General features: G+C 40.5%; 1 protein-coding gene and 1 long non-coding RNA gene across 2 annotated transcripts; one reads left to right on the top strand and one right to left on the bottom strand.

Moving 5' to 3' along the window:
- Positions 1 to 40: 40 nt before the first annotated feature.
- Positions 41 to 16,831, bottom strand: TMEM231 (transmembrane protein 231). Its single transcript, XM_019710800.2, has 7 exons — positions 16,564 to 16,831; positions 16,286 to 16,455; positions 8,808 to 8,936; positions 8,327 to 8,470; positions 3,548 to 3,629; positions 2,277 to 2,382; positions 41 to 1,922 (listed from the first exon to the last, which is right to left on the bottom strand). Exons 1-7 carry the CDS (start codon positions 16,700 to 16,702, stop codon positions 1,742 to 1,744), a joined length of 951 nt encoding a protein of 316 aa, XP_019566359.2. The 5' UTR covers positions 16,703 to 16,831; the 3' UTR covers positions 41 to 1,741.
- On the top strand, positions 15,100 to 20,868 carry LOC141567486 (uncharacterized). The gene is made up of 3 exons (XR_012490126.1): positions 15,100 to 15,945; positions 16,248 to 16,460; positions 20,524 to 20,868. It is a non-coding gene; the product is annotated as an uncharacterized LOC141567486 (long non-coding RNA).
- Positions 20,869 to 21,360: the final 492 nt, after the last annotated feature.

Raw genomic sequence — 21,360 nt, 5'->3', positions numbered from 1 at the left:
CCTTTCCAAATCCTTCCCCTCTAAAAAGCCACATGCAGCCTCCATTTTGAACATTTTAATTAGAAAGTTACAAAACATAATGGTTATTTATACAAATTTTGCATTGAAATAATTTAATAAAATGCAAAGTAACGCTTATACACATCTTTAGCTGTCTTTCCATGTCTCATTACCTTTTGTAATTTAGAAAATTCAGCAACCATTTTTGATTTAAATCTCAAAAAAAAAAAATTAGGCATGTAAACAGCCCTAAATTTTACAAGAAAAGGCAGAGGGGCCAGTGTTAGGATATTTATGGGATTGAATTCTTCAAAATAGCTGTTTGCAAAATTCTTATTTTGGTCAGCCTGAAAGAAAAGGTGCTTTGGAAATAAGAACTAATTCTCCAAGGTAAACTGAGGCACACACTGACGAGTGTGATTTTGAAGGGGCAAGAAGGGATCACAGTGGGCGTGTCCTTCTAGTGCCGAAGACATCTCCGGATCATAAAGCAGATCCATCTGCCCTTTGAGAAAACTGCATGTTTCCTCAAGACAGCAACAGAGAACCAGTCTTCTGTATGCGACAGAGACTTGTTCCAGCACTCTTCTCCTGCAGACGCTGAGTCATGGGGGTAATCGGGCTGAACTGCTTGTCATTCTAATGGCCAGGCTGGATTGGGCTGCCCGGGCTAGCATCCTCTTTCTCCCCTCACTGTTCCTTGTGTGTCTTCCCCAAAGCTGTCTGCTCTGATGGGTGCCCTGTTCCTTAGTCAAGGGAAATACAAGTAGCTTCCCACCAGCCCTCCAAATAAACTCTGTGGTTGTCGGGCAATGGGAACTAATACCAACAACAGGTTCTCTGTCACCCATGTCCTTTTCAGGAAGGGAGAGGGTTGTCAAAGAGGAGTAGCAAGTGTCCAGGCTGTGGGTTGGGGGCCAGAGAGAACCTGTTGTTACAATCCTTACTTCCCCCACTGCTGCTGAGGGGATCGTGAATGAAACAGCACTTCTGATTTCAGTCTGCAATTCCAGGGGCAGAGACAGAGAGCAAAGGCAGGGCAAAGAGCCAGCCACAGCAGGGCAGGATAAAGGGCTCTTCAGCTGAGCTGACGACAGACGATGTCTGTTAGACTGAGGGCAGGTGGATGGTTCCAGTGTCCTCAAGTTGCCCACCCTCACGTGCATACACATGTTCTTGAGCACCCGCACTCTCTCTCTCTCCCCATCTCTCCAGTTCTCCAGTTAAAGGCCTCTCAGTTCTGGAAATCAAAGTTCTGAATGGGAAATTTAGATGCCCAGGAGTGGAAACTGCTAGTGATTTGCATGTCTGTCACAAGAGAGCCCTGAAAAGAGTACAATGTAAGTTACAATAGGAGGAAGAAATGCATAGTGTTTCTCAGTTCAAGAAAGGAAAAGTCTTTGCTTGACCAGAGATGGGACTCCTTCCAACATGTCTTTCTAAACTCTTTCTAAACTGACTAGTTTTCTTCTGAAATTCAAGTCTAAGGCCAAAAAAAAGGGCAAATTGTAGCCTGCAGAAACCCTCCACAAACTAGTCCCTGACAATTTTGGTAGGCACTTATGAGACATGGAATTTGTGTAGAGAAAAATTAGAAAGAACTGTTTTTTGTCTCTGATAGGAAAAGCACACATGCTGACACGTGTCCATGGGCTCTTTACAGAAATGTCGTAAGATGGCAGTTCTCAGAAGCCAACAGTGAGGTAGCCAGAGCCCTGCTTAGTTTTCAGAAATGGTCTTCTTATGATATGTGCTCCTTATACAGTTCTCCCTGGGGCACTGCTGTTACAGGGATTGTGGTGACCACCTGATTTTGAAACACAAATATTTTGATTCTTTCAAACACCCAGAGGAAGATAAGCAGGATACTGACATATTGGATCCAGGCAAACTTTATCATTTCCCAGAATCCTGGTAGATAAGTACACACAGTTAAGGAGTCTCAGGTGACATTTTCTAAGTGAATGTTAAACCAAAGTTCAGGTAAGATATGGCAAAAATGTTTTAAATACCCTTAAGGTAAAAGGGATAATAAAAGAGTATTAAGACAATAAATAAGGATGATTCTGACCTAGAAGAATTGCTAAGAAACAGGAACAGGAAATGAATTTTTTTCCCTGTATGAACAGCAGACAGAATCATATGTGTGGGGTTACAATGCTGTAATAATTTCCAATCTAAGCCTTTCCACCTCTGTTCCTTCTGGGGACAACTGAGAAATCCTTCTTTTCTTTTTCAAAACTGAGCTACTGTTGGCTCCTTAACAGAAAGGATATGAGATGACTTCCACGGGGTATCGGATGACAGCATTAATCACAAACGGAGCTTCGGCAGCCCTTCCCACCAGCCAGATGGGGTTGGCGTCAGTCAGGATGGTGGTTACTGCAATACAATCGGGAGTTAATCCATGAATGCTCTCTTTGGCAATACAATATTGAGGGCTATGAAAATACTCTTTTTACCTCTCGGGCAATGTCTGCATTTCAGAACTCAACTCAAATGATTAAAAATGAAAGCGAAATTGAATGCGCAAAATTGCTCACACATTGTTTGTTAAAATACTTGTCAAAACGTTAAAAAATGTGGAAGTGGTCTAGTGTTCTATAATTGCTGAGCGGCTAAGCAAAGGAATACTATGTTACCACTAAAATAATACCAATTAAAACTTTGTAGAAGCATGAGAAAATATTTATGTTACAAAGTAAGCAAAAATAAATTGGTACCCAAAGTATCTCGAAATTGTGATAGCAGCTATATTAAAAAACATCTGCATACAGAGAAAGACCAGAAGGAATGAAAAAGGCAAAGTTGATTTGTAGTTTTTTAGTTTAGGTTTCAATGTTTTTTAGTTTTAAAATTCCTTTATTTTTTGGTGTTTAGTGTATTATATAAAACCAGAAAAAAATACTGGAATTGTAGTCCCCCCACTTTTTAAATGTCTGTGTGCAGTATCTATGACATCTGGTTGTCATGTAATACTTTAGGTGCCTTTAGAGAAAACTTCAGAACACCAACCAGACAAAGATGCTGAGTCAAGCACATGGGATGGCCTGAGAGCCTTGCCTCTATAAGGGATGGACACCCTGCCTTCCTCTGTAAGGAATGGACATACTGCCTTCCAGCCAGAACCCTGCTATTCTCCTGATTTGATTGCTGATAAGGGGTGAGTCACTCACATTCCCTATTTCAATCTGAGAATGATGGGTAGTAACTTGTCTTTGGTTTCTTTTATAAATATGGTAAAGAGACCAAGTCAATTAAGCTTGTATTTAAAAAAAAAAAAGGAAACTCATCAAGCCAGTGGTGGGATAAATACGGCAATTAATTGGCACTAACCTGCTGCACCATAAGTGGGAGGGTGGGTAGGGTACGGGTCTTTAGATCAGGAGAAAAAGGACAGATCCTGGAGGCTGTTCGCCTCCCATCACTGACCATTCAGTGTTTTTGACATTTTCATCAAGAAAAATGTTCCAATTCTGTTTCTCCCTAAAGTCCCACTAACCTGGAAAGACCCTGAGAGGCATCTGAATGAAATCGGGGGACTCACCATTTCTTTCCTGATAGGCAGCAATGATGTGGGTGAGGTCGTAGTCCCGGGCAAAAGGACTGGTCCCGTTGATGACAGATACCTGGGATATGGAAGGAGGACATGGTGAGAGCACCTGAGTAGTTTCCTCTCTTGTTTTTCTATCCTCCTGCACACCCAGGCTGATCTCAGAGACCACACTCTTGTTCTTGGTGGCCTATACTAGTATCAAATCTTGTCTTCAAGGATGAATGAACTCTCCTGCAAAAATTTGTCATTTGCCCTCAGTTTTTCTGCTTGTGAGGAAGGAAACAAGGGGTCAATATCTACCTTTTAAAGGTTTTAACGTTCTTTATAAAATAGCTCTCTCTATTCCAAGGGGAGAAATAATTCCATTAATTTTAAAAAATAGACCATACTTTCAACTCCTTTGTCTTTTCCTTGCTCTTCTCTGGATGATCTCTAAATTTATCTCTTTTAAATGTAGAGCTGGAAATAGGATAAAATGCAAATATTAAGCACATAACCCCTTGAAGAAGGCAATTACTTCCTTTCTCTACTATCATATTCTTGTTGATATAAACCTTCAAATATAAGGTGCTATGGGTTTCTAGGCGAAGCCTGGACTCAGAATGCAGAGAACATAGGGGAGCCGTTAAAAAATGTAAAAAGGAAAGAAAGAAAAAAAAAAGGTTCCAGTCCAAGATGGTAAGAAAGAAGCTTCCTGAACTCACCTCCTTCCACTGAACTATAGCTACACATGGAGCAATTCCCTCTGAAAGAAATCCAGAAATTAGTTGAGTGACACCCTCACATTGGGCAAACGAGAAAATACCCACATCACCCACATTGAAATGGGCCTTGGGACACTCTCAACTACTGGGAGGCATTATGAACAAAAAAGGTAGCTTGGACAATGACAAAGGAGAGACAACCAAGAACTATGGCTGGCCTGATTGATAAGATTCATCTCCTACATGACACCATTCCACTCATCTCAATAGATGCAGAAAAAGCATTTGACAAAATTCAACATCCATTCATGATAAAAACTCTCAACAAAGTGGGTACAGAGGGAACATACCTCAACATAATAAAGGACATATATGACCAGCCCTCAGCTAACATCATACTCAATGGTGAAAAGCTGAAAGTTTTTCCTCTAAGATCAGGAACAAGACAATGAGGCCCACCTAGCCACTTTCATTCCACATAGTACAGGAAGTCCTAGCCAAAGCAATTAGGCAAGAAAAAAAATTTAAGTCATTCATGTTGAAAAGGAAGAAGTAAAATCATCTCTATTGACAGATGACACAATATTATATATAGAAAAGCCTAAAGATTCCACCAAAAACTGTTAGAACTAATAAATGAATCAGTAAAGTTGCAGGATACAAAATCAATATACAGAACTCACTTGTATTTTTATACACTAACAATGAAGTATCAGAAAGAGAAATTAAGAACACAATCTCATTACATTTATTTCATCAAGAATATAAAATAGGAACAAATTTAATCAATAGGGTGAAAGGTCTATACATTGGAAACTATAAGACATTGATAAAAGACATTGAAGAAGACACAAATTAATGGAAAGACGTTCTGTGCCCATGGGTTGAAAGAATTAGTGCTGTTAAAATGTTCATACTATCCAAAGCAATCTATAGATTCAGTGCAATCCCTATCAAAATTCCAATGGCATTTTTCACAGATATAGAAAAAACAATCCTAAAATTTGTATGGAACCACAAAAGACCCCAAATAGCCAAAGCAGTCTTGAGAAAGAACAAAGCTAAAGGCATCAAACTCCCTGACTTAAAACTATATTACAAAGCAATCAAAACAGGATGGTATTGGCATAAAACAGATGCATATCAATGGAACATAATAGAGAGCCTAGGAAAAAAAACCCAAATATATGGTCAGTTAATTTATGATAGGAGCCAGGAATATAATGGGGAAGAATAGTCTTTTCAATAAATGGTACTGGGAAAACTGGATATATCACCACATGCAAAAGAATGAAACCGGACTCCTATCTTATACCATGTATACAAACCAAATCAAAATGGATTAAAACTTAAATTTAAGATCTAAAACTATAAAACTCCTAGAAGAAAACATAGGGGTATACTAATTTTTTTTTAATTTTTATGAATTCATTTGAACAAAACTGATGACATAAGCTGGGGAGCAAGATCTCAAATGCTCCCCAGGGGTGTGCTACTTGACATCAGTCTTGGCAATAATTTTTTGGATTTGACATCAAAAGTACAAGCAACAAAAGCAAAAACAATAAGTGAAACTATGTCAAACTAAAAAGCATCTGCAGAGCAAAGGAAACCATTAACAAAGTGAAAAGGCAACCTATAGAATGGTAGAAAATATTAGCAAATAATATATCTGATAAAGGGTTAATATCCAAAATATGTAAGAAACTCATACAACTCAACAGAGTAAACAAAAACCTATCTGATTAAAAACGGGCAGAGCAATTGCATAGACATTTGCATGTCTATTTGAATAAATAGAATGTCTAATAGACAGTTCCCTAAATGTCTATTCAATTGGCCGTACAGATGGCCAACAAGTTCATGAAAAGTGCTCAACATCACTAATCATCAGAGAAATGCAAACCAAAACCAAAATGAGATTATCACTTAATGACTATTATAAAAAAAGACAAGAGACAATAAGGGTTTGTGAGGATATAAAGAGAAGGGAACCCTTGTTCACTGTTGATGGGAATGTAAACTGGTACGGCTACCATAGAAAACAATGTGGAGGGTCCTCAAAACATTAAAACTAGAGCTGCCAAATGATCTAGCAATCCCACCTCTGGGTATATATCCCAAGGAAATGAAAACAGGATATTGAAGAGATTATATCCTGAAATAATGTCCCAAGTTCACTGCAGCATTATTTACAGTAACCAACATATGGAAACAACCTAAGTGTCTCTGAATGGATGAATGGGTAAAGAAGATGTGGCATATACATTGTGATTATTCAGACATGAAAAAAGAAGAAACCTGCCATTTGCAAAAACATAGGTGGAACTTGAGGGCATTATGCTAAGTGAAATAAACCAGACAGAGACAGACAAATACTGCATGGTATCACTTATATGTAGAATCTACATAAAAAGTCACACTCATAGATACAGAGCAGAGAAGTGGTTGCCAGGGGCTGGGGGATAGTCATGGGAGAAATAGGGAGAGGTTTGTAAAAGTACAAAGTTTCAGTTATAAGATGAATAAAGAGGATCTACTGTATAAAGGATCTACTGAATAAAGAGGATCTACCGATGACTGTAGTTAACACTGTATTGTCTAATTGAAATTTGCTAAGAGAGTAGAACTTAAATGTTCTCATACATACACAAAGAGATAAATATGTGACATGATGTATGTGTTCACTAATTGGGAAGAATCCTTTCATAATGCATATACATATATATCAAACCATCATGATGTATACTTTAAATAGCTTACAATTTTATTTGCCAAGTATACCTCAATAAAGCTGAAAAACCCCCGAAGAACAGCAAAGACCTTTTCCAAGAAAAAAAGAAAAAAAAAAGTGCCATGTTAAGTTTCTATCTTATAGTTCTGCTCCTTTTTTTTTTTTTTTAACTTACACTGATTATAGCTAGGGTGACCATAAACCCTAGTTTGTCTGGAACAGTTCTGGTTTATGTCTGTAATAACTGATAATGCCCCCTTTCCTTTTCAAAAGTATCTCAACTTATATGGGCCCCCTTGTGATAAAATAAAGGTTACTAATGGGTGCTTACATGCATGACGAGTTCTGGTCTCAGACAGACAATTCATGGCTCTGTTACTTTCAAGTTGTGGGATTTGGGGAAAATTAATTAATACCTATAAGTCCCAGTTTCCTCATGTGTAAACTGAGAGTTCATTTTTTTTCAATAAATCTGTCTGAGCGCTTACAATGTGCCAGGCCCTGTTTTAGGCACTGGCGTGAAAGAATCGAGAAGATGTCAGTGCTTGTACTGCTGAAGGAGTCCGCAAATAAACAAACTGAAAATACCTCTCTAATACATCAGGTGGAAGTAAGAAAAGCAAATCTAGGTGAGGGGTGATGGAGAGAGGGGAAGGCTGTTTCAGAAAGAAAAGTCAGGGAGCGACTGTGCTCAATGACATTTGAAAAAGGACCTGAATGGAGTGGCAGAATAAGCTATGTGGATAGTTGGCAGAGGGAAAGGCAAGTGCAAAAGCCCTGAGGCAAGGAGCTGCTTCTTGGGTTTGAAGCACAGCACAAAGACCAGTATGGCTAGAAAGGAGCAAGGAGAGCAATGATAGGACAAGCCGCTGGAGAGCTGGGAAATGACAGAATTGGCATCGCCTGAGGTTGCTGTGATGACTAAATGAGATGATAGATTTAAACACCTTAACTCAGCATTGGCATACTCATATGTTATGTGCTCAATCATCGGTTGTTAATATTGTTTTTGAAATGTTTTACACGAACTGAAAAAGATCACTTAGAATACGGTGTGTGTGTGTGTGTGTGTGTGTGTGTGTGTGTGTGTATCTGAAAGCAATAAACAATTTTGTTCTTAAAGACAGGTTTTTTTCTTTCTTTCCAGGTGTAAATAACAGGCGTACCTGTCTCCATATTTTGAAAGAATTCATAGCACGAATTCCTCAGAAATCCTCTTCTGTGCCACCCGCAGAGAAATGCTATTTCCAATTTCCATTTCTCCCTCTTCAAAGAACTGATCAACAGTAACATATAGAAACAAAGGAGACGGACAAGGAGAAGCATCCTTACATTGTACTGAACATCTAGGCCACTGTAGCTTAGGGGCTGCTTCTGCTGAAGCCTCAGGTCTCCGTTCACATATAACTGGGACCCGGGAATAGCGAAGGAGGATTGGAGAAACGCCATGCTCTGCATCACGAATGTCGACATCCTCTGAAATCATCAGAGCGAGAGGCAATACCAATTTCAGTCAGATCTGAAGGGCTCTGGGTTCCCAGGGTCACCTATCTGTAGTTGAAGCCTAACAGTCCTTCACATACCTGGCTCAGCCATGCAGGAAGCGCTCCGTCCAGAACCCTCTGAGCTGTTAATAGCTCATGTAAATTAATATGGTCCGAATGCAAAACATTTGCCTAAGTTAAAATCCCAAACTCTATCTCAAAAAAGAGGCTTTTTCTACAGTGTGGGTTCTCCTAGAAACCAGAAAGAGGGGTCTGTTCTATTAAAAGACAAAAGGGAGAGGGCAGGCTTCCCTCAGGCATTGACTCACGTGCAGTTGGTAGGAGAAAGTCAAGATGAGCTGCACACCAAGAACATGCTCCGTGGACTGCAGGGGAAGCTCCAGTTTAAAATGTAACATGTCCATTTTCCCATCCTGGTTCCTGTCTTCTTCTCTAGCCTAGGAAACCCAAAGAGGGTCAGTGACCCTGGTCCTTAATAAGTTGGGAAGAATCCATATCACTATTGTACATCCACAATGACCCATTGTTCTGTCATACACAGCTTTCATCTCCCTCATCAAAAGAAAAGGAGAATGAATAGGTATAAGTGGATCGATGTTGGGGAAAGAGACACATCGGGTATGGCCCCTGAACTTCATACTTATGCTCTCAAATGTTCAAGGACCAAACTAAATGGGAACTTGAAGTGGCGATGACAACAATAAACATCTGGAGGGCATTTCTCTTTTTCAGTTGTCTTATTTGAACCTTTTCTGTTTGTTGCTGGTGTTTTCTTTCTTCTTTCATTTTTACAAACATGCCTGAGTGTGTATAGAAAATTTAAATAGCACATCAGACTTGTCTTCCACTTGTCGTCTAGGAGTCAACTTTTGTAAAATACAAAAGAAACTAATACTAATCTTTCTGCATCCCCTAGACTCAGCAGGAAAACACCAAGCTCTATTTATACATCTTTCAACCACAAGTGTCTTTGCTTCAGATTCTCAATGTTGGACCTCAGCTTATCACTGTCAGGACTTAAAGCCTAGTGCATCTTTTAGTACCAATCAATACAATGAAAAAGGAAGCTAAGCAAAACCAGTAAGCCATTAGAATTACACAGATACCTTATAAATTATGGACATGAAAGTAGATAAAAACAGATTTGAGGAGGGAAAAAGACAAAGGACAGCTCCTAAGAGGACCTTCATACCCAGTCTTGCCTCACGGTGATCCTAAAATGACCAGCAGGAAAAGGTGGTTAGTGAAATGTGATCACTGCTGACACGACTCCCTGGCACAACACTGGACCTTCCTGCTACAATGGATCCTGTCCCGGTGTAGGTTCCCAGAAGGATTCCACTATGGTGTATCAATGTTCCCATCTGAATTCTCCATCTACTGATTCATTTCTTTCCACTAATACTGTTATGTGAGGAAGAGATTCTTTGTTCTTGTTCAGGCTAATAAGGTCATTTTAGATAGAGATATCTCAGTTTTCAAAAACTTTCAATCGTTTCTTTCTTTCTAGACAATGATGTCCTTATCGTAGGCTTTGTGATAGAGAAACCTACCCTCTCTCTTCTGTTGGACATTATTTTTTCTGTCCTATTTCATCAGCTTCGCAGGTGCAGGGCAGGGATATCTGTTACCAGGGCTGACGATCAAATTACTGAGGCAATTACTTATTAGGGATTAGGATTAGGATGGAAAAGAGGCTGCCTTGTGTTCCTGTGAGTTTTCTTCAGTTGGTATCTGGGAAGACTTGGAAGACAAAGTTGGGTACACTCTTTGGAGTGGATCCCTGCCTTCTGGATCTTTAGGGTTGAACAGGGAGACAAAGATCAAATGTTTCAAAGTGCAAGAGAGGATAGTGGCGAGGAGGGAACTGCCAGACGAATCTGGACTCCAACACAGTGTGGGTGGGAGAGCAACACAATTTATTTGATTTTTAAAATAAGTCTAAGGTAAGCCCAGCAAATATTATCCCCCTTGTATAGATGAGAAAAATCAAGGCTCAGGGAAGTGAAGGGATTTATTGGATACAGCTAGTGAACGTAAAGACAGGATATGAAACCATGTCTTTGACTTTAAGTCTGATTATCTTTCCAAGATTAAAATGTCCAGACAAAACAACAGCAACCACCAACCAAAAAACAACTCAAGAAGATGTTGGGTAGGACAAATCTTTTTGCAAAAAGCCAGCATCAAAAGTATAAGTCTGTATACTTGTTTATGTCCACACTTTTACTCCAAGTTCAGAGAACCGAGATCTGGCATAGCACCATAATTAGTGTCTGCTTGTTAAATTCACTCATTAATCTTTCAAGTAATTTTTGAGGGCTTACCATGTGTCAGGCACTATTTCAGGTACTGGGAATAAAATGGCAAACAAAATAGACAAAGTCCCCACCCTAGTGGAGTTTATATTCCCAGCTAGGCAGAAAATAAACAAATCAACAAATAAATTAACATACCAATATTACATAATGATAAGTTCCACACAAAAAAATAATGAAGCACGCTAAAATTAGAGGATGACCAGGGTAGAATTTTTTTACAGAAAATTCAGGAAGACCTGACTGTTGGAAACCTGGATGAAGTGAAGTGAGGAGGCACGGAGATATCTGGGGGAAGAGTGATCCAGGCTAACAAAGTGAAGATTAACTGAGTAAAAGCGGGTTAATGTTTAAGAGTGTTCCGAGGCCAGCACAGCTTGGCAGAGGAGGGAGATGGAGAGTAGTGGATGAAGGGGAACAAGAGAGAGCCATGGGGATAAGTGATGATGCAAACGGTGTATCTCCCACAATGACCAACCACTAAGTTAGACTGTCACTCCTCTAGGCTGGCAAGGTGGGCCACATTTCTATGCTACCACTTGCACCACTGATGAAATCAATGATTCAATTTCAGTTAGTTCAAATCAAGCTTAACAGATGTGCAACAGCCATAAAGGCAGACATTCAAAGAGCTAATACCCCTTTAACACAAGATCAAGATTAGCATCTAAAATCAAATTGGTGTGTCTGGCTAAGATAATTCATAAATCACACCATCACCTTGTTTCTATAAGGTATATGTGCAATTTGGGACAATTTTTATATCCACCGGTTGTCCCATCTGATCCTTGTGCATATCCCAGGAGAGAGGTTATTATTAATAACAGTAATAATTAGAGGTACTATCATGCTCTTTATATAGATAGATTGAGGCTGAGAGAGGGTATGGAACCCAATGACAGAACTGGGGCTAGGACTTACGTTTGCTGACTCCATCTATAATAGCCCACAAAACCCCTAATTTCAAAGATTTCTGGTGGTTAAAGGAGGATAATCCTTTACAGGTATATGTGAAATCAACACTAATATACTAAACAGGATAAATACAGGCCTTGTTGGATTTAATCCATGTGCATCAGTCCACCTGTATCAATCAGGGTCCAATCAGGAAAACAGAAACTACACAGTTATTTGAACAGAGGGAATTTAGTATAGGGGATAATTAGTAACATAGGTATTAGAGGGCTAAAAAGGCAAAAAGGGAATGCTGCGATAGCACAGAGAAAGTAACTGCAGGAAGCAGTTCATGTCCTTAGGGCTGGAGAAGAATGGGAAGAGGCTGGCATTTCCTGGAGGAGCTGGGACTCAGACCTCAAGAAGGGAGTGCTGCTCAGCTGGTGCTGGGACCTCCAGAGCCTGGAGGAGGAACCCACTAGAGGAAATTAATGAGGCCAGAGGAAAGCCTTACTCCTTCCTGTTTGCATCACCCCAACAATGGTTCTTCACCCTGGCAGCGGCAACTGGTTGCAGTTTCCAGTTTTTTTCCTACTCCCAGAACAAGGCTCATCACGCCTCCTACTGGCAGAACCTAACAGGAAGCCAGTGGGTAAAGAAGGATGGTTTTCAGCATCTGTGTCAGCATCACAAGCAGAGGAAAGGAGGGGTGCGTTGGGAGCTGAGACAAGACCTAAAAACAACACACCATCTGACTGGAAGAATTGCTATAAATTTAAGAGTGCCATTGTTTCCAAATGCTCTGACTGGCAATATTTTCCCTATCAAGGATTCTACAGTATCTCATGGTTTGTTTTCATATCTTTCTTTCTTTAAAGTCATATTCTTTTATTAAAGGATAATTTCCTAGTTTAGACCAGTGTCCACCTTATCATATATTTGTCATTATTGAGTGTTCCACTTTTTTTAAATGCTGAAAATACTCTTTGGCATCAGTCTTTGGGTCTCCTGCAAAGTAGGGACCACTAACTACTTCAGGCTCCTAGACTCATAAAATCCTTGCTACCTGTATTGCAGCGAATCTAAGATACCATCAATTATAAAATACACCATTATTTTATGTACCAGTAAAAAAGGAAAAATAATTCCAATTAAACTATGACACAATGTTTCTAGTCACTTAGAGTATTTATTTTATACTTATTGGAAGAGCTTTTAGATTTAGGCATATTTATATCAGATATGATACTTACGCACATAGAAGAATATAAGCAAAATAAACTGATACAGGGATTCCTAAAACTTCTTTACCTCGTGATTCTTTTGAATCACTTTTTGATTCAGTGATATTCATACTTTTCTATGCAATTTTGTCCTTAATGCCACCAAGTACATTGGTGATAAAGCATTTCAAAAAACAAGTCATAAAGGAAACTAAAATCCATTGGCCTGGGCTCTTGAGCAGGCTTTAAAATTAGGCAGAGCTAGCCTATTTTTAAATGCCTCTTGAACCTTCCTTTACCCACTGTCCATTTGGCTGTTTAGGGGTTAAAATAATATTTTAGTATCTTACTATTTTATTTGTCAATTATACCTCAATAAAGCTGAAAACAACAACAACAACAACAACAACGTTTTACTATTGTCTCTGGGATTTTCTTTCAAGTTGCTGATGTCCCTTCTACAACTTTGAGTGCTGGCATTTTTGATGTTTACACATATGTAGGCAATGAAGTCTAAGCCAAGCCTGTCTCCTGGCCAACAGCTACTGGAAGACACCACAGACACACTCTGGTTTCAGAGATGTGAAAAAACAGACACATAGATTCTCAGACACATAAGCTCATAGACTCTCCACTATCTTCCTGCATCCTCCTACAGCCTTCAGCCCCATATTCTCTGGGTTCACAGATGCCTCCAAGAGCCACGTCAGGCTCATTGAGGGAAAAGGTCTAGCTGTGCTTTTTTTTCTTCTCTCATTAGAAATGACAAAAAACTTGACTTTTAAAGCATTAAAAACATAGAGACTTTAGAGACGCTGTCCAAGATAAGCTGACCAAAGCAGAAGCAAGCCCATTTCTGACTTCTGAGGCATTTTACCAAGTAGCAACCGAAAAGCCACTTCCAGCATTTGGTCAAACTTTGATCTAAAACCATTGCTTCCTTCACTTCCTGGGCAGTTTCTCAGATGGGTGGTAATCAGTCTAGCTTCATATTTAGAGTTAGAAAAATAAAATACTTTGTTGCAATAAGGGTTAAGAGTATAACATATGGAATAAGAAATCCTTGAGCTCAGCGAAGAAGGAAGCAAATCAGTTACTTGAGAACAAGGTCATAAATTACTTATAGACATAGGCCTAGAGTGGAGGAGAAAAAAAAAAAAAAACTAAGAAAAAGAAGCTTTGGTTTTGTATTTTAGTGTAAAACTGCCCAGTATTAAAGAGTATTAATAGTTCTGGACACCATAAAAATAAGAGGTAGTCTTGGCTTTGCAGATTTAAAATCTGCACACACATACCAGAAGCAGGGGGAACATGGGGGCAGTGCTCTCAAGGCAGTAGTTTCTGGTTACAGGGATAAGAGGCTAACTAGCAGTCCAAGTGGGGAGTCAACCAGTTGTGGTGGATGAACAAGTGAAAAGGACAAATGAGTGAAACCTAATGTTATATCCTTGTTTTCATGATTATTTTAAGTTTTCCTGATGATTTCTTAGACTCAAGTAACCAGAAGAGTATGATAGAGAGGAATATACCAATGTAAAGAAAAAAATTGCTACTCAAAATTTAAAAGACAGGGAATGCTAACCTAAAGTAAAACTAACAAGTTAATTTTTTTTTTGTTTGGAATAAAAAACCTTTTGTTTACACTTTTGGAAAGGCAACATATACACATGGAATGTAAGCATACCTGGGCACTGGCCTCTCATCCAGGCACCCTTCTTCAGATGCTTTATAATCTCAAATATGAATAAAAAATGGGCAACAGGTCATGATTAGTGAAGAGCTATTGAAAGAAATTTGTCTCCTACTCCAGTTCTGTTTTAAAAATCAATTTAAAAGTACTGATCATTTAAAGAATGAAAGAGTTCAATAATGTTTGTTACAAAACCCAGCAGACTTCCATCCCCATGGCAAATATTTTCACCTCATTTCAGGCATTCTCTGTTGATTTCCCAACAGAGATGAATATTTAATTTTCTTCCCCTCACATCTCTCAACTCTAACTCTCTCTCTCTCTCTCTCTCTCTCTCTCCCCCCATCCTCCAGGAGAGTTAAAGTCTCATTTGACTATGTAACTCATATTCACAACACTTTTCCTTTCCTTTCCTTACTTTTACTTCTCTGGAGTTAATAATTATTTTATTTGCTTGCTGAGTTTTCTATGTACTTACACAATTTCAACAAACAGCTTCTATTGCACTTCTCACAGATTGATTTTTAAAGGTGTGAGATTTATTCAAAATCTTATTCACTGCAACATTCTAATACTGAAAAAATAAATCAATACCCACCAATGAGAACTGGTTAAATCCATTACAGTTTTTCCATATTATGAAATACCTTGCAGATCTTAAAAAGAATGAGGCTGATTAACAAGTATTGATACATGTACCAAACTGAGCCTTTAATTTTATGTCATTATATGTATCTGTCACTCTAATATTTTACAATGAGCATACATTTTTATAATCAGAAAAATATAAGAAAATTTAAATCAGAAAAAAGTAATCTGATTCATATTTTGTTTGTAGTTATTCATATAACCAATAAGAGTATTTTTTTTTTTCATTTTATTTAGATGCTAGAAAAAAAGTCTGAATTTGTTTTGCAGCTACACAAGTTTGGCTTGTAGACCAATCATCTCAGAGATGTCTCAAGAGATTCAGCTTTGGAAGAAGGAAAACCAGAATTTGCATACTTCTAAAGGAAAATGTTTTCCAAAAAATGAGCAGAAAGAAGTGCTTGTAAAGGAAGCACTCCCTTATCCTGAACCAAACACTAAATTCCAGACAGTAAAATGCTTTAGTTTCATCCTGGACAGCTGCAGGATGGAGCAGCATCTAAGGAGACAAGCCCAGGGATTGGGAAGTCGCTCCACCAATCAGCGCCTGGGCTTCCAGTCTGTATAAAAATGCCTGCCCTTTCCGTTCCTACCGGTGTTTCGATGCACAATTACCGCGTGTACACAATGGGGTTGTAACAAGAACACCGCTCGTCCTTCATGACTCATAAAGGTACTTTCGCGACCACTTTTCTATCAGACCAGACCCACGGAAATAACGGGGGTCAGAAACTGGCTGTCGCAGGCTTCTGGACTGTGTCAGGAAGCAGACGCTGACAACAGTGGCTGATTTTCTTGGGGTGTGGGCAGCTGGGAGAAGTCGAATGAAACATGAATTGCTTCCCACGAAATCAAACATATGTCAGGCTACTGAGCCTGTGTACACAACTTACCGTGGGTTCCCGAACCCCAAAGCTGGGGGCCGGGCCTCTAGCCTCCTCCCCCACCCAGCCTGACCCCCCCAATCCGCCCCAGTCCGGGTGCACAGCTAGGTCCGGGCAGGAACCACGCACCGAAACGAGCGGGACACGCAGGTGATCCCCCTGCAGCCGGTTGAAGGCGGGGAACGTGCTCCAGGCGAGGAACCCGCCGCGCTCCGGTCCCAGCAGGACCACGAGCAGCACCTGGTGCTGGAAGCGCACGGTCGGCTGCTCCTCGTAGTTGCTCCGCTTCAGCCAAAACCCTGAGGTAAAGAGGGCGGGAGGACGGTGGGGAGGAGGTCAGGAAGGCCGGCGCGGGCGCAGCGGGGCCGCCGGGAGCTGTGTCGCGCATCGGTCGGGGGCAGGCTCACCGTGGCTCCGGTAGGCCACTAGCAGCGGCGGGATGTACGTAAGCGCGGTGGCCAGCAGCAGGAACAGCGCGGCCTTGGAGCAGAGCCCCGCGCGGTAGCCGCGCTCGGCTGGGTGAGAGAAGAGCTCGTAGAGCGCCATGAGCGCCGCGCGGAGTTTGGCCGCACGCTTCGGACGGACCCTCTGCAGTGGCGGAGGGACTACCAAGTTTGGCTTCTCCTGGTTGCCATAGCCTTGGTCTCTACGGCAACCGACGGCGCAAGAAAAGGAACCAATAGCAAGGGCCTTGGTAGGGGTGGGGCTAATGGGGGGCGGGGCCCTCTGGGTTGGTCGGCTTCGCTTTGTGCGTTACTCGCGTTTTCCCAAAGGCTGAGTTGAAGTCGAGTGTTTCTGTGCACGAAAATCGTAGCTGTCGCCCGTGTTAACATTTGTGTAAAATATAAGATTTTCATAGAAGTGGACTCAAAGTAAATACCTGCTATGTGTCATTCATTAACTATGAACCAATGTGGTTCATTCGTAAGTCCAACCAGTCCCAGCACACCTACACGGGAGGAAAACCCATAACATAAATGTGCCGGTGGTCTTGCACTTGATCCTGGGCTAAGGTCAAACCCAGGTCCCTTTGTTTCCAAATTTCCTGTTGCTTTCGCTATACTCCATAGCAGGACAGACACAGAAACAGGACACAAATCTCCCGGTTCTTCGTGGGATAAAGGATAATTACTATACAGCTCTGCTATACTTTGTTACCCTGTATTGTGTACAAGCTCTGCAATCGGTTTTAGGGGAAGCTATGGTCTTCCCCAAAGATAACATTGGCTTATCACTTAATTGTGCCCTCCTGCCCTCACTCCAAACCGGTATTTCGAACATGGCAGAAGAATTTCCTTTTCTTTTTCTTTCTTTCTTTTCTTTTTTTTTTTTTTTTTATGGTTTACATCAAAGTTGTTGTTTACATAAAAGACATAGTGTGAGGTTTGTGTTCAGAATTTGTGCTCAGAATGGAGTCAAGTAGTCGATGCCCTTATTTTGAAGGCAACCTAGAAATGGCTTTTAGATGAAGAGAACAGCCAAGATCCTAACAACATAGAGAGAGGTCAAGACCTGCCCATTTGGGAAAACTATCCAGGGTCCTTACCGCAGTCCAAGATGAAAATGTCATCAGCCACAAAATGCTTTTTTTTTTTAAAAAAAACACCACAAACCTTTTATTTATTTAAGTGTGTTTTTCCGGGACCCATCAGCTCCAAGTCAAGTAGTCATTTCAATCTAGCTGTGGAAGGCGCAGCTTACAGTGGCCCATGTGGGGATTGAACCAGCAATCTTGTTGTTAGGAGCACTGTGCTCTAACCAACTGAGCTAACCGGCTGCCCCAAAAAATGCTTTTGATATATCCGGTCCAGTACTATTCATTTTTGCTTTAAAGATTGTCTGGGGTGGCAACACAACTGTTAAATATAGCAGTTGTATTTTTTAAATCTTATTATTCTGATGTTATATTGTATCTATGCTTTAAGTGGATGACTTTCATTTATTTCAATAACCATTAAAATTATATTCTAGAATAGATGGTTCTAGTGTCACCTCCTGAAGGTGGCTCTGCTCTGAGGAAGGAGATGTTTGTCTCCAAAGCTCCTCTTCCAGCAGAAGGAAACACGTACTGTAGCTAATGTCAACTTAATTACTGCTGAAATAGAAGGCGGTGACTGCTAAAAATTTAGGTGTATGAACATCCTGGGATGCCATGAGCTTTGCAAAACTATTTACTAATTTAATCTTTGATTCCATGATGTGAGGAAGCTAGTCTTTGAGGTTTTATTTAAATTCTTTAAGAGAGAACATCAGATTTTTTAAAAATGCTAAAGATTTGTGTATATTGTGTGATTTTTATGCATTCATGACTGAGAACTGACTTCTCAGTTTCCATGTCCATAATTTTCTGATGTTTCATACAATTTACCTTCAGGGACAGAGAGTCGTTCTCTTAAAACTACACATTTTAATAATATTCTACTCCTTTCTAGGAGCTCCCATTCAGGGTCTTTTTAATCAGTTTAGAACTCCTGAATGTTTGCTTCAAAGGTTTCCAACACTTCTTTCACTTTGGTATTAATCTATATTGCTGAACCTTTGGCTTCCGAGTTCCCTCATCTAACTTCAGCTTTTGTTTCTATTCATTCATGAAAGTTTATCCTTTGAAAAATGTACCCTTCTCTCCAAAATATAAGATTGACATTCTCTGTGAAGTCTTTCTTGATAAGCCTTGCTTGGCTTTGTGTTGGCCCTATTGCCCTAGCCATCCCTCAGTATCCGTGTTCACACACCTCTCCAACATTTGAAATTTATTCTTTGTATGTTATAGGTCTGTTCATGTGTCATTGCATACATGCATTATCCTTTTTCTCCTGCTGACTCACCTCTTCAACTAACGATCCCCACAAGGAAGGCATCCAGTGTCCTTAGAACATTCAATAAACTAAACATAATGACTCAATGAAGAAGGTGATGTATATCATTAAGGCATATCAGAGAAGCCAAGTAGAATGGTGAACTGGAAAAAGACATCAAGAAAGTGGGTAAAGCTAGAAGACAGAAGGACACTGCACATCACTGAGATCATCGGGTGTCATGCCTGTGGTTGGTGGGGGGTGGATCTTTCCCCTGAGAAGTGTACTAAGGCTTCCATGTGAATGGTGGTTTGCAAATGCTTTGGACTAGGACACAGTGACCAACTCTGAAAGCAGGAGTTTCAGTTCAATTTCTAACTCCTCCATTGATTCACTATCAGATAGTGAACAACCATCTTTATTCCTCAGTGTTTAATTCTATTTGCAAAAAAGGTATTTTCATTTTTTCACTCTCTAGCTGATCTCATCCAGTTGAATAGTTTTAAATAATTCTCTCCTGAATTTGAGACCCACAGATCCATTTACTTACTCAACATCTTCACTTGGATGTGTCTCTCAAACATCTCATACTTAATACATCCAAAACTAAACTCTTGATTCTCAACCCACCTGCCAAGCTGGATCCACTCTATTTCAGTAAACGGCAATTCCAGCCTTACAAAAACCTTGACTTGTCCCTCACTCCTCATATCCAATCTATCAGCAAATTTTATCAGCTTTACCTTCAAAATATACCTAGAATACAACTGCTTCCCACCACCTCCATAGACGACACCACCTTGGTCTAAGCCAACATCATCTTTCACCTGGATCATCATGATAGCCTGTTAACTGTTCCCCTTGCTTCCATCCTCAACCCCCCATAATCTACAGTCTAGTAACTAGCCTGATCACTTAAAAAGGAAAGTTTATCATATCAAAGCCTGTGCTTCACATGGAATTCAAAGCTCAATACAGTTTTGTTCTACATCTCTTTGATCTCATCTCCTCACACTCCCCCTTGTTTATTCAGCTCCAGCCACAAGGGGTTCCCTTCCGGTGCCTAGAATATGCCAACTACTTTATCGAATTAGTATTCTATCCCACCATCACTTTCTAGTCACCAACCCTGTTTTACTTTTCTAAACAGCACCTATCATTTCCTGATATATTTATTTTTGGTCTTGTTCCGCTAGAATACAAACTCCATGAGAGCAGAGGTGTGGTCTGTTCTGTCCATTGCTTTCCCCCAACACCCAGAAAGAACAGTCAGTGTTCCTATGTATACAACAGCAATTTCTAGGTATGAAATTCAAAGGATTTTTCACTTCATTAAAAACCTGCAAGCAAACAAAAAAACTATCTTGGTTGCTCAGACACACAATCTTAAAATAGCAAAAATACTTTTAGAATGAAGCTCGATTCCACAGCATCTTGTCAGGAATTTCAACTGTAGGAAATGATGAATGACAATGTTCAAACATTCAGGCCTGTCAGATGCATCAGCATCACAGGCACGTGCAAAGGATCATGTGCCCAATTAAGCGAATATTCTTCTTACTTATTCACCAGCTCATAAACAGACGATGACCCACAGCAGACTGCCCTGATGATTCTGCTAGGAAGAAAGGAATGACATCACTGGGGAACCTGAAGGCTCAGGCAGTGACACATGCACACTCACACAGCCTAGGCGGTGATTGCTGAACCCCAAGATGACTGCCAAAGAAGCTCATCTCATGACCAGCTATCAGGGGAATTCTCCGAGTTTGACAGTCACTTCGGACTCCTCTGCCAATTAAGGTTAAGGAGTCTCTTTATGATCATGGCGATGTTACAGTCCTCAAATGCCTTTGTGATACCTTTTCTTAAACGTTTATTTAAACATTTTTTCTTGAATAAAGGAAGGAAATTGGATTTGTTTAAATTCAATTTCTAGGTCCAAGGCAACCTGCTACGGCTGTCCTTAATATTGTCATCAGTAGCCCTCCCCATACAGTATCCTCAAATTAGTCACACTCCCGGTATGTAGCTCCCAACCTGTTACCACTCCAAACAGTACTCCCCAAACTGTGAATGCCTTAAACAGACCCACCCACCCCATTCCCCATCACAAGACCTCTCTTCTGTCATTCATACCTCCCAAATCCTCCCCGCCACCAACGCCCCAGTCAGGCTTCCCTCATGAACAGCCCTCTGTAAGGATCCTATTCTATCAGCCAGACCCTCAAACTCCCCTTTCCGTAGCCAACGTCCAACGAGATCCTACTTGTATTATGAGTTCCCAAACAACCCTCCCCAGTCACCAATAGCCCTCACAAATGCCCCTGTCGTCAACGTCATCAACTCCACTCACCCTGGGTTGCCCCTCGCGAGCCGCGCCGGAAGCCCCGCCCCTAGCCGGTTGCT

This window comes from Rhinolophus sinicus, linkage group LG11 (genome assembly GCF_036562045.2).
Source record: "Rhinolophus sinicus isolate RSC01 linkage group LG11, ASM3656204v1, whole genome shotgun sequence".
Lineage (NCBI taxonomy): Eukaryota > Metazoa > Chordata > Mammalia > Chiroptera > Rhinolophidae > Rhinolophus > Rhinolophus sinicus.
This window is presented reverse-complemented; position numbering and strand designations above follow the sequence as displayed.